At 41.3% G+C, this 14,119-nt stretch overlaps 1 protein-coding gene and 1 long non-coding RNA gene across 2 annotated transcripts in view; one reads left to right on the forward strand and one right to left on the reverse strand.

Annotated features, from left to right (window-relative positions):
* Positions 1–14,119, reverse strand: part of LOC143725691 (E3 ubiquitin-protein ligase TRIM39-like) — a 54,572-nt gene that overhangs the window by 20,929 nt on the left and 19,524 nt on the right. Inside the window, exons 2-4 of the mRNA XM_077218316.1 lie at positions 3,577–4,139; positions 2,931–3,020; positions 2,235–2,468 (exon numbers count right to left, since the gene is read on the reverse strand). Of these exons, the coding sequence (XP_077074431.1) occupies positions 2,235–2,468; positions 2,931–3,020; positions 3,577–4,137 (885 nt within the window). The 5' untranslated portion in view covers positions 4,138–4,139. The remainder of the gene's footprint in view (positions 1–2,234; positions 2,469–2,930; positions 3,021–3,576; positions 4,140–14,119) is intronic.
* Positions 12,637–14,119, forward strand: part of LOC143725560 (uncharacterized) — a 358,276-nt gene continuing 356,793 nt past the window's right edge. The window contains exon 1 of the long non-coding RNA XR_013198249.1: positions 12,637–12,670. This is a non-coding gene — a long non-coding RNA (uncharacterized LOC143725560). The remainder of the gene's footprint in view (positions 12,671–14,119) is intronic.

Below are 14,119 nucleotides of genomic sequence, written 5' to 3' on the forward strand. Positions count from 1 at the left end.
TTTAGATAACAATTAGCTAAATTTATATAATGAGCCAGTACATCCTGAATCCAATATCCAAACCGTGTTTTTGTCTTATCATGAATCACTACGGTACACCTATAATAAGTGTTTATATTCAGACTATTTTAAACTACTTCGGCTCGGCTCCGCTGCGGAGTAGCCCAGTACCTGCGAGATTCGTCATAGACATAAACGGAGAGAAGTAGTTCCAGCAACAATGTTCTTCCGCAAGATGCATGCAGAGCGCCAAAAGCTACAGGCTGCAGCAGCTTTAATTGATTTTGTTTATGGTATGAGGATTTATAACTAAAATCATTGTACTTAATTAGTACTTATTTGTAACTATAGTACTTAGCCTGAAGTTTTGATTAGGTGATTTTATTCACCCTATTTAAGTGATTTTATAGGCTATTCATTTAATCTTTATTCAAGACATGCATATTTGTATGGATATAGCAGAAGACCAGACCGCTGGTTCCTACCTGGCAAGATGTGGATGTTTTAGATTCTATAGATGCAGCTCTAAGCCCACTTCTCGAATTCACTGATGCCTTGTCTGGTGAGTCCTATGTCAGTGTATCATTTCTAAAACCAGTGATGCATCTCTTCAACACCTCCATCTTGAAGGAAGCAGAGGATGACACAGAGCTCACAGGACCATAAAGACAACAGTGATGGGATACCTCAACCAAAAGTATGATGACCCAACCATGGATGATCTACTTAACATGCCATGCCTCGTTGACCCAAGATTCAAGCTTCAGTACACTCAGGAGGAGAAGAGAGAATTCATCAAAGGGAGATCTGTGTTGGAGATACTGAAGGGAGAGAGATCTGTTGTGGTCAGGGAAGAAGAGTCCTGAGAAGAAGCCATGGGAGACACTTCTATACCAGCCAAGAAAATAAAGCGGCATCTGGCTAGCTTTATTTCAAACAGGCCCACCACTACTACTAACACAGAAGACTTGAGTGCACAGCAGGCAGTTGAGAGGGAGCTCGGCAACTACCTTATGTCTCCAAATGCTGACAATGACTCAAATCCTCTGGATTGGTGGAAAGTCTAATAAAAGAACTTCCCTAGAGTAAGCCAACTGGCACAACATTACTTGTGCATTCAGGCCACAAGCTCCCCCTCTGAGAGGGTTTTTAGTACAGGTGGCAACATTGTCACATGTAAAAGGGCATCTCTGAAGCCAGTAATGTAGGCCAGCTTGTATTTCTTGCCAGAAACCTCTAGAGCCGGTCATAGGGTGTCATCAACACTCAACAATGTCCCTGCCCCCAGTGTTTTTGTTGTTGCTCTCTCTTTTTTCTGCAGCTGAACACTTTTCATATTTTTTATCCTGGCTGAAGCACTTTGGTTTATAAGAACAAGTTTCGTTACAAGTTTTGTGTAAAGAATAATATAATCAGCCTATGTTATTGTTTAAATTTAAATATATTAATAAGGTCAGTCTGAGAGTCTTTTGTTTATTTGACTTTTCTTGTTTGTATAAAGGTTAAATGCAAATAAAAGGTGAACGTTAATTTATTTGTACCGTTTTTATTTCTAAAATATTATGTAGTTTTATAGGAGGAGGTTTCATAGACTTGGCAAATTCATTTTTCAGAAGATTGTAGGTACAGACATCTTTTGTGGGCGTTCTCTGCAGTTTTTCTGAGGCTTTTATATTGTTCAACTTCATATCAATATCGGAATTATATCGTATCGACCGAAATTAAGAAAAATATTGTGATATAAAATTTGGCCATATTGTCCAGCCCTAACTCAGCATTATCTATCTTTCAGATGTCGGGTATGCATATTTTACCCTTTATTTCTGAGCATTTTGTATTGATTATCTTTGACATAATTATGTAATTGGCATTGTAGATTTGCCTGATTTACCTGAGATTATTGACTCTAGTAGATTATGTTGTATCCATGTTTACGCTAATCTGTGTCCAGGGTTGAGTACATACTAGATATCAGGTTAGACTGAGCATGAAGCACATCAGGCGAGATTCTAGATGTCTGACGAACTGCTTGATTTTAGTTAAGTTGTTATATAGTTGCATTCACTATAGGGGGCTAGACAAAAATGCACTGAACGTACTGAACAGACAGAACACACAGGAAACATTCAGCCACACCATTGGACACCATCGTTGGGTCAATTTGGTGGACCTTAAAGAACAGACTGTTTGTCCTGTAATATTGTACATATTGACTGAGACAGATGTTGACAGACCTGTATGAGATGGAGATGATCTTCAGTGTGTGAGAGCTGCTCCAGCTCAGTGTTTCTCCTCTTCAGCTCAGTGATTTCCTGATGCAGCTCTTTAATGAGATCTTCAGCCTGTTTCTCTGCTGCTTTCTGCTGTTCATCCATCATCTTCAGCAGATCAGACTGACATCTCTCAATGGAGCGGATCAGATCAGTGAAGATCTCAACACTGGAGGATTTCTCTTCCTCTGTGTTTCTCTGATGAACGAGAACAGTTATGTTTGTTAATCTATTCCATATTCACATATTATTTAAAGGGGTAGTTCACCCCAAAATGAAAATTCTATCATCTTTAATTAACCTTATGTCACTTAAAATGTGTGATTTTTAGTGTAACACAAAATAAATATTTTGCATGCTGCTCTCGAGGACTAGCTGTCGAAGAACTTCAATATAACTCAATACAACAGATTTGTGCTCTATAGGAAAAAATTACGTGTTTGGAGCAATATGAGGGTTACTAGATGATGGCAGATCTAACAAATAATTTAACGCTTTTATTAAATAAATTGAACTATAATGATGCATATCATTTTTTGAAAAGCTTTTTTTTTGTTTTTTGCTAGGATAGTTAGAGAGTGAACAGAAAGTGAAATGGGAGAGGGGGATCGGAAAAGACCATGAGTCAGGATATGAACTCGAGTTGATCGAAGCACAAACCTTTCTCAGATCTACTGAGTGCTGGATCTCTTGAATCTTCTTCATTCTGTCCTGGATCATCTGATGAATGTCTGTCTGTGTCTGAACCAGCTGATTCTACATACAGAGAAAAACAGACATGTTTGAGTGGGAACAGAACAAACCAATGTGAGATTTGCATTGCAATCCACTCCCCGCTTCAGGGTATACAAGGCAAAGTGCAAACTCTGACATTAAGTTTTCTGCTGAGGAGCTGAGACTGGGTCCCGGAGGTACAGGCGTTGTGTACAGGCATTAGGTTACCAATGTAACCTAGACGTTCCCTATCAGTCAGTCACGTTCAACGTTCCCAGTCCCCCATGGGACCGCAGGGATTCACCCGGCAGGAGAGTCACACCAACAAAGAACAACTCTCTCACTGAACGATGATTGAAGAGCAGAGTGAAACAACATCTGCTCTGCTCTACAAAAGCTTAATGTGTGAGTTTGCACCCTGCTTTATATAACTGGAAGCGGGAAGTGTATTGGCTTGGTCTGTTACCACTCGATGGTGATTGGGCTCTCAGGCGAGATCCCTATACGTCAGTTCAGTCCGATGTAACGTCGAACGTGACTGACTGATAGGGAACTGAATTTCACAGTGTGTTTAAAGTGTTTTGTTTGTAACTCTTGCCGCCTTCTCTCGACTCTCCTCCTCTATAGGAACAGTGTTGTGAGTCTTGTGTTCTCCTTCAGTGCAGGACAGACAAACACACGTCTGATCATCTCTACAGAAAAGCTCCAGAGGTCTCTCGTGTTTCTGGCATATATAATCCTCCAGTTTTTCCACAGCATTGATCAATGTGTGTTTCTTTAGATGTGGGAAATTGAGATGAGGTTGCAGATGAGTCTCACAGTAAGAGCATTGACACGTCAGGCAGGCATACACAGCTTTCTGCTTTCTTTCATCACAGAAGTCACAGAACACCTCAGATTCTCCTAGATTGAGCTTCTCCTTCAAGTGTTGCACAACCTCTCTGAGTGTTGTATTAATCTTGAGCTTAGGTCTTCTGTTGAATTTTTCTTTACAGAGTGGACAGAAGCAGGTCCGTGAGTTCGGCCAGCACCGGCTCAAGCAGGTTCTGCAGAAGTTGTGTCCACATGGAGTGGTGACTGGATCAGTGAACACTTCCATACAGATGGAGCACTGGAGCTCCTCATTTAGTGATGGACCACTGGAGGATGCCATGACTAAAAAGATAAGTAATGACGACAATATATCATCTACATTAAGTAATGTGCACTGAGTAATTTAGTTTGTGTTCTAAAATGTATGTTGCATTGTTAAAAATTATTATAACTAAAATCTGTTATAACAACTTAAACTATGAACCACTGTCAAGCAGTCAAAGCAGCCATACATGCCATAAGCAGGCATATGAGACAGCCGTTTCTGACAGAAAGCTCCGCCTCTAAATGCCGGTCTGAGACCCTGTGCTTCAGATAAATGTAGTTAGATCTATTGGGCTGCAGAAGAATCATCTAAATACAGAATGTGTCTCTGGGAGCCACAGTACAGTAAATGTAACCGTTTTTTACAACACCATTTTATACAATATATGAAAAGATATTTTTAAATATAAAAGACAACACAGAAAGGGGTGAAAGTGCAAATTTTCAAACAAATAACCCACTAAATAAACATCTGTAAACACAAATTTTTGTTTAATAGACGTGTGACTTTCACTAGAAAAATCATCATTGTAATTTTTCAATTGTTCATTCTGACTCCAATTCAAGTACTTCCTGTTTCTAAAGTCTCTAAAGTGTGACGTGACCACAAATAATCAAACCTTGATTAACAGCTAAAAAAAACAAACAAAACACATACAGTACTTTTACCAACAATCCGATACTGCTTAATGCTACCAAACTACTGAACTAGCACTAACATTTCCATCGCTTACCTGTGAGTGAATATAAGATCTTGTCTTTTATTTCAGAGTTTCTAAAATTATTTGCTGTTTGATGAAGTTATCCATCTGTTTAGTTTCACTTTCACTGAAGTCTTTTATACACTTGCAGTGATGTCATATAGCTCTGCCCATAATCATACTTATGGAACAGTTCATAATTCATCCCTGCTGAGATTGTAACAGTGTAAGAAACTTTTAGAATATAAAGTTATCACAGTTTACACAATTGCAAGCTTGATAGAAACGACACACGCAAAACATGTTTCACAGTGAAATCTTCTGTGATTTCCTGGGTCTTGTACAAAGGTATAAAAACAAACAATATTGTAACGAGGTTCAGATGTTATGGGAAGAAGGAGGCGGGAACCGGCGAACATTTAACACTTTTAATAAAATAAATAAACAAATACAAAAACAAAAGTATAAGCCAGCAGCCCCTCACGGACGACTGCTGGCCATACAAAACAGAAACAAAACACAACATAGATCCAGGCCTGTTCCTCTCTCGATCTCCACTGTCGTCGCTCCTCCTTTTATGCTTCCGCTCCTCCGTGAGAGACACGAGACCGTCATCAGTAATCACGCCACCGGCCTCGCGCCGCTCTCTCACGGCCCTTGGCCTCGTCCTGCTCGCCACATACCCTCATCGCCCCTCTCAGGCCGGGGGGTACACTCGAGACAGCACTCTTCCCGACCCCCCCCCCCCCCCCCCCCCCATCCGGGTAGGACCGGACACAGTGGCTGTGATTCCTGTGCGTATGGACAGACGAAGCGAGAGAAAAGGAGATGGAAGCATGAGGAGCGATAGCCTTTTCTTATCACTAGGTAGCCAATCACCTATCTAGCTAAGGTCACATGATTCCCTGCACCTGCAGTGCTCTAGTGCCATCCATCATTTTTAATTAACGTTTTTAGTACCATCTTATCAACTACCTATACTCCATTTTAATTAACGATTTTAGTACCATCTTATCAACTACCTATACACATCTCTCTGATCTTGTTAGGTACTTTTCCATCCTCACAGACTCTTTTGACCTAATTTAACCTGATTTAACCTGGTGTCTGTCTGAGATACAGCAATACAGTCTTTTACATGAGGCAAAGGAAAATCTCCAACAATGGCAGCAGGCTCCGGCCCAAGGCGGCGACTCCTCCGCTCCGTCACGGACGGCAGCCGCCCCTCCGACAGTCGTCGCTCTTCCTTTTATGCTTCCGCTCCTCCGTGAGATACACGAGACCGGTGCGTCTCACAGGTATCGTTCATCAGTAATCAAGCCACCGGCCTCGCACCGTTCTCTCACGGCCCTCGGCCTCGTCCTGCTTGCCACAATGTGTTTTTTTTTTGTTAGACCTAATGTTGTACAAATATGTTATTTTTTTCATTAGGTACATTGTTGTAGCCTAGTGTTATCATTAAGTGTACTGTTACGTAAGTTCCCTTTCGTTGTCACTACGAGTGTCGTGACGTCGAATGGGGTTTCGCTTAGAAAGCCTATCAACTTCGAGTATACAAAACGAGCCAATGGCAAAGAAATGCCATGGGTCTGCAGAATTTGCATGGCGCAACTCTGCCCCACCTCGTGGGTATAAAAGGAGGACGCCGGCAACATGCAGATATGTTTTCACTTCGGATCAAAGAGTATCTCTTCACTCCACAGCCATTTCTGACTTCACTCTACGACTCTCCGGTGTTGGTGTGACAGCAGTCTCCAGCGAGTTCACACTGCCTGCTGATCTGTGCAGTGATCTGCCAGTGAGTGTGTTTCTCCCTGCTCACTTCAACATCTGCAGAGTTTTTTCCTCTGACAAAAGAGCTTTGCACGCGGCACGTCTTTTTAAAGATGCCTTGCTCATGCACTTCTGGTTGCGGTCGACTCATTTCCGACTCTGATGGGCACATTCTCTGCTCTGCGTGTTTGGGCATTGATCACATTAAAGTGGCGTTTGTGGATGACTTATGTTCTCTCTGCGGGAACATGACCATCGCGTCATTACGGTCGAGAGTCAATGATCTCGTTAGAGAGAGAGTCCCCTCATCCACACCCCGATCTACACCCTCCACGAGAGGTGGTACTTCGGCTGGTGGCCAGGGGGACCTGAGGGTGATGGTGTGGAACAAAACGCCGACTATTCGCCCTCGGCACATGCCCCCCTCTTCACTGACCCAACCGGTGAGCAATCATGGGACGCCCGTGGGCCCGTCTTTAGACCCCCCGCGGGTTTCCTTTGACGTTCCAGAATCGGATCTGATGTCCATCGCAGCATCACACGGCGGGCAAGAATCTTCAGGAAGTGAAGATTCGATAGTGCTGTAACCTTTGGGTGTGCATATGGCATTTGTCGAGTCAGATCCTGAGATGACAGCAATGCTTTCCTGGGCCGCCGCGAGCATCGTATTAGGGTGGAACCCTGTCCTGAGCGCTCGCTGCTGGACGATTGGTTTTTTGGGTGCGTCTGCTGACACCCGTTGGCGTCCAACCCCAATACCTTTCTTTCCAGATGTGTATGAGAAGATCTCGAAATCCTGGAAGACCCCAATGTCTTCCCGCGATCCCTCGTTGATCTCCTCCGCCTTTCCTCCCCTCGACGGGGCCGCTGCCCATGGGTACAGTTTTTACCTTCATCATTATGGCATGGGCTGAAATATGGATAGAGTTTCTCAGTGAAAGTCTGACCAGTGAAAGAGTAGATATGAGATAAAAAAAAAGAGACCAGACCCTCCTCATAATCCACAAACACACCAACCTTCTCATGTTTCACTCTCAGAGGGAACAGAACCGCTGGATTATCACAAACTACATTTTGATCCTCATTAATCAGCATCAGAATCCAGTATCCATTCTCAGGACTCGGAAAACTGTCAATCTCCCCCTTTCTGACTATGGATTCTTTGGCCACTCTTAAAAATAAATCAGTTGCTCCTTTCAGTTGCACCTCATAGTAAAATCTCCCTGAACTGAATCCCTCCTTTGCCAGAATACAACTGTCTTCAAATCTCTTTGGGTTTTCTGGGACGTCCTGCTCAATGTCTCCTTCACTGACTTGTTTTCCATCATCAGACAGGATGAGACGTGGATTCGCTGTATCAGGATCCAGAGTCACATCCACTGAGAGAGATCAGACATTATCAATCAACTTCAGAACAAACATTTCCAGATGTACAGTACACTGTATAATATAGATTAACAAAGTATGGCAAGTGTATTGAAGAAAATCTTAAAAAGACTAACCTCTTTGACACACTCATCTCACTCACACACCAGCACACCCACACTTTCATGTTTGCGCTCTGACATCACCTGTTGATCATCACAATCAGCACTCGCGCTGCTTTGCGGTGACACCTGTTTCTAGTCTTGTCTGATTACTCTGTCTACTTATGGTGTTTGTTCCCTCTGTTCTGTGTCAGATTGTTGTGTGTGGTATGCTCTGCGTTATGCTCTCTCGTCTTGTCAGCATATTCTCAGCATGTCATGTCTTGTGTAGCAGCGTTCGACTTAGTGTTTCCTGTTTCCTGTCATCTGCTGTAGTGAGCCTCTACTTAGCTTACTCTGCTCGAGCTACTTTCTAAGGCCCCATTAACACTACTGCGTTTTAGTTTAGAAACGGAGAATTAAAACGAATACGATCTCTGTCCACACCAGCGTTTCAGCTGCGTATTAGAATTGATCTTCAGCCACATTAAAACGACTGAAAATGCAGATCACATGACCATTCACCTACACTGGGCATGCGCGTGCCGGTGTAAACGGGAGACAGATTGACTATTCCTCAGATTTCGCTGAGGTTGATAAGTGCTGATCTGGACACTCGAAAGTTTTCGCACCATTCCTCAGGAACAACTTCATTGATGAAATTATCCCACCATGCGCTGGTTCTTCCCGGCTTAACCCAAAACCGACGCTCCGTGTACGGCAGATACCGCCGCTGCACACGGGAATTGTCACAGATCGCTCGAATAATAGCTTGCCTCTGGCGCATGTAGGCAGTTATAGCATTGTAAAATGCAGAATTTACTTGCACTAACGTAACTGGTAGTCCAGGCTGTTGTTGTATGTTTTCTTCCGTTGTATGACCCAATCAGAGAGCCGAGCGTGAGCCTCTGCGTCATCGTTTCTAAAGTCCTCCGTTTTGACCCGTCTTCACTAAAACGCCCTCCGGAGATTCAAAACGCAAAATGGGGTCGGCCGCGTTTCTGAACTTCTCCGTTTTAGGTCTCCGTTTTTGCCGTTTTAGTCTGGACGTGAGGTGCAAACGTAGCAAAAGGTCTCCGTTTCTAAACTAAAGCGTAGTAGTGTTGATGGGGCATAAAAGCACGAGTTTGTACTAGTCAAGATAATTTTCTGCTTCACGTTTTCTCTCCTGACAAGTATCCTCTGTGTATCTGTCTTCCTGGAGAGCATCTTTTGAGTTCCAGTTCTGTGTTATCTACTATAGACCGCCTTTGTTGTTGAACATTAAAGACTTTAAATTGAGTTACCTTTGCATTTGGATCCCTTTGTTGCACTCTGACAGAGACGTTTGGTGGCTTTTAGTTCATGTCTCTAAGCTGTGTACTCTTGAAAGTTGACAAAATTAACTTTTGGAATATTTACACATATAAGATGTATAATCTTGCTCTTCTGCAAAACACAATTTCATGAATCATCTTGCACCGCTTGTCCAATCAAACTGGCTGAAATAAAACTTACGAGCCCTTCAAAATGACCTGCACCAACATCAACATAGGAAAACTGCATTTCAAACTGTGTTTAAGGTGTTTAGTCTGTAACTCTTGCTTTCTTCTCTCGACTCTCCTCTTCTATAGGAACAGTGTTGTGAGTCCTGTGATCACTGGAGGACACCATGGCTGACAAAACAATGAAGAGAAGCAAGAGAGCAGTTTTGATAATACTAATACTCAATACTCAAAGGATATTATGTATTTCTCCACTGAAGGCCGTTCAAAAGTAGATGAGAAAATATTTCTTCTCCAAGTGACTTAAATCACACATATCTCACTGTATCTGACATCCACGGCTCATACAGCAATAGTTAAGAAAAGTGTTTGTGACTGTGAACTCTCTTTCCAATTCAGCTCCAGTAATGTGTGGAGTTGTATTATTTCAACGCCAAACATATAATGATCTTGTTTTGATGGCTTTATGGACAAGGATTTATTTAAATGTCAGGTTTTTGAAGGGGAAATGCACAAGTCAGATCAGTTTACAAGACTTCTCACTTTTAACTAACTAATAACTACGACTTTTGCCTCAACAAACTCCTAATTCCTGCTTATTAATAGTTAGTAAGGCAGATGTTAAGTTTAGGTATTGGTAGGATTATGGGATGTAGAATAAGGCATTATTATGTGCTTTATAAGTACTAATAAACAGCCAATATCCTAGTAATATGCATGCTAATAAGCAACTAGGCCTAGTTAACAGTGAGAATTGGACTAAAGTGTAACTAAAGTGTTATCATACATACATTTACATATAAATAAATGTTTCAGGCTGTTTCACACAGCAGACTGATCTCAGGTAAGTTAAATGATACACTAACTGACTTCTCTATGACAAGACTATACTAAAATTATTAATACAATGAACATTCACTTGAACTGCAATAGTTAAACGTTAAAGACTTTGAGTAACAGTGTTTTCCTCTGAAATGTGATGATTTTTACTAACCTTTAGCACTAGGTGAGCGTGAGATAAACAAGAGTGTTACTGAAGTGCTGCTCTGTGTTGTTTATGGATGCGCCACAGTCGTCATGGAAACTCTCAAACTCTCAACTACTAATCAGAATTTAGAAAATGCAGCTTAATTCCCTGCAATTCACACTCATTAAAACACCTTAATGTAATAAAAACACCTTATAAAATACTAGTTCACACATTCAAACATCAAATAATATACCTATGTACAAATAAAACATTATTTGTGTTGGGGGGTGACGTGTGTTTTCTGTCATTTAAAAAATGTTGTTTCTTAGCTTTCGAACATCCAGTCAGCCAAAAGTTTTTTATTTTTTAATATAGTCTCCTTCAGAGGAACAGTTGTTATATAAATTGACGCCACTGAAGATGATGAAGATGAGGAGAGAAACCACAGCTGAGGAAGAACACAGCGATGATGATGATGATGATGATGATGATGAAGATGAGGAGAGAAACCACAGCTGAGGAAGAACAGAGCGGTGATGATGATGATGATGATGATGATGAAGATGATGAAGATGAGGAGAGAAACCACAGCTGAGGAAGAACAGAGCGGTGATGATGATGATGATGATGATGATGAAGATGAGGAGAGAAACCACAGCTGAGGAAGAACAGAGCGGTGGTGATGATGATGATGATGATGATGATGATGATGATGATGAAGATGAGGAGAGAAACCACAGCTGAGGAACAACAGAGTGGTGATGATGATGATGATGATGATGATGATGATGATGATGAAGATGAGGAGAGAAACCACAGCTGAGGAAGAACAGAGCGGTGATGATGATGATGATGATGATGATGAAGATGAGGAGAGAAACCACAGCTGAGGAAGAACAGAGCGATGATGATGATGATGATGATGAAGATGAGGAGAGAAACCACAGCTGAGGAAGAACAGAGCGGTGATGATGATGATGATGATGATGATGATGATGATGATGATGAAGATGAGGAGAGAAACCACAGCTGAGGAAGAACAGAGCGGTGATGATGATGATGATGATGATGATGATGATGATGATGATGATGATGATGAAGATGAGGAGAGAAACCACAGCTGAGGAAGAACAGAGCGATGATGATGATGATGATGATCACCGCTCTGATGATGATGATGATGATGAAGATGAGGAGAGAAACCACAGCTGAGGAAGAACAGAGCGATGATGATGATGATGATGATGATGATGAAGATGAGGAGAGAAACCACAGCTGAGGAAGAACACAGCGGTGATGATGATGATGATGATGATGATGATGATGATGAAGATGAGGAGAGAAACCACAGCTGAGGAAGAACAGAGCGATGATGATGATGATGATGATGATGATGATGATGATGATGATGATGATGAAGATGAGGAGAGAAACCACAGCTGAGGAAGAACACAGCGGTGATGATGATGATGATGATGATGATGATGATGATGAAGATGAGGAGAGAAACCACAGCTGGGGAAGAACACAGCGGTGATGATGATGATGATGATGATGATGATGATGAAGATGAGGAGAGAAACCACAGCTGAGGAAGAACAGAGCGATGATGATGATGATGATGATGATGATGATGATGAAGATGAGGAGAGAAACCACAGCTGAGGAAGAACATAGCGGTGATGATGATGATGATGATGATGATGATGATGATGATGATGATGATGAGGAGAGAAACCACAGCTGTGGAAGAACAGAGCGATGATGATGATGATGATGATGATAATGATGATGATGAAGATGAGGAGAGAAACCACAGCTGAGGAAGAACAGAGCGATGATGATGATGATGATGATGATGATAATGATGATGATGAAGATGAGGAGAGAAACCACAGCTGAGGAAGAACAGAGCGATGATGATGATGATGATGATGATGATGATGATGATGATGATGATGATGAAGATGATGAGAGAAACCACAGCTGAGGAAGAACAGAGCGGTGATGATGATGATGATGATGATGATGATGATGATGATGATGATGATGAAGATGAGGAGAGAAACCCCAGCTGAGGAAGAACACAGCGATGATGATGATGATGATGATGATGATGATGATGATGATGATGATGATGATTTTATTCCATCAGGTATGTTTCTTCCTTTAATGTTTTTACTTTTTCATGACATTTATCTGCTATGTCAGTAACTGTTACAAGAGTTGCTTTTAAAGTCACTTTTCTATAGTTTTTTTCCCTCATCTGTGTAAAGCTCTTGTAAAAGCTGGCTTTTTAACAATTATATATTAATTAGGCTGCTGTTTTGATTATCTGCCATTTATTTCTTGTTTTCTTAAGAAAGAAACATGTTAATCCTCATCCTTCATTGATTGAAGGAGAACATGGGCTCCTTCAATCAATGTGCAAATTAAAGGCTATAAAAACAAATATAAATGTATGAATTTACCCTATGCTATAGATTATATACAAAAGCATGTTTTTCATTCCTGTTGTAACTGATAGAGTAGACTGACTTACAATATCATGCAGAATCTGCTATTTAACAGATTCAGTTCAGTAACTCTGAGTTCAGTTGTGAATCTGGATTAGTCTCTTTTGGGGGAAATTACAGAAATAACAACGCATTCTCATCCTTTGGCGTCATATGTGACGCCATATGACAAAACGGCGAAATACTACGCACATGGCACCCTTTATCGTCAATATAACACGCACTGTGATGGGTAGGTTTAGGTGTGGGGTAGGGTCTGCGTCTCATATTCACGCTAAAGGATGCCAGTCAACTTTATGACGCCTTGGGTTCGCGTGTTATATTCACGCTAAAGGGTGCCATGTGCGTAGTATTTCGCCGTTTTGTCATATGGCGTCACATATGCCGCCAAAGGATGAGAACGGGCTCGAAATAATGATGACTCATGGTCTTGACAAGCAGTCTACAGTCATGGTCAGAATTAATGGCACCCCTGGTAAATATGATCAAAACTGGCTGTAAAAAATAAATCTGCATCGTTTATCCTTTTGATCTTTCATTCAAAAAATTGCAAAAAATCTAACCTTTCATTGAAGTAAAATAATTGAAAGTGGAGGGGAAATCACATTATGAAATAAATGTTTTTCTCCAAAACACGTTGGCCACAATTATTGGTACCCCTAGAATTTTTTACGAGTAAAATATCTCTGAAGTATATTCCCATTAATGTTTACCTTTTTTTTTTAGCACAACAGGGTGACTAGGAACATGAAACTGTCTAGCTATGACTTCTTGTTTCACAGGAGTTTAAATATGAGGAAACACAAAGGCCAAATTCCCTTAATCATCCATCACAATGAGTAAAACCAAAGAATATAGTTCTGATGTGCATCAAAAGATTGTTGAGCATCACAAAATAGAAAGTGGCTGTAAGAAAATAGCTAAAGAATTGAAAATCCCCATTTTGACCATCAGGGCAATAACTAAGAAGTTCCAATCAACTAAAGATGTTATGAATCTGCCAGGAAGAGGACGTGTGTCTATATTGCCTTAATGCACGGTGAGGAGGAGAGTTTGAGTGGCCAGAGACTCTTCAAGGATCACAGATG

The sequence above is a fragment of the Siphateles boraxobius genome, unplaced genomic scaffold (genome assembly GCF_051911475.1).
Source record: "Siphateles boraxobius isolate OS27281-9 unplaced genomic scaffold, OSU_SipBor_1 77, whole genome shotgun sequence".
NCBI lineage: Eukaryota > Metazoa > Chordata > Actinopteri > Cypriniformes > Leuciscidae > Siphateles > Siphateles boraxobius.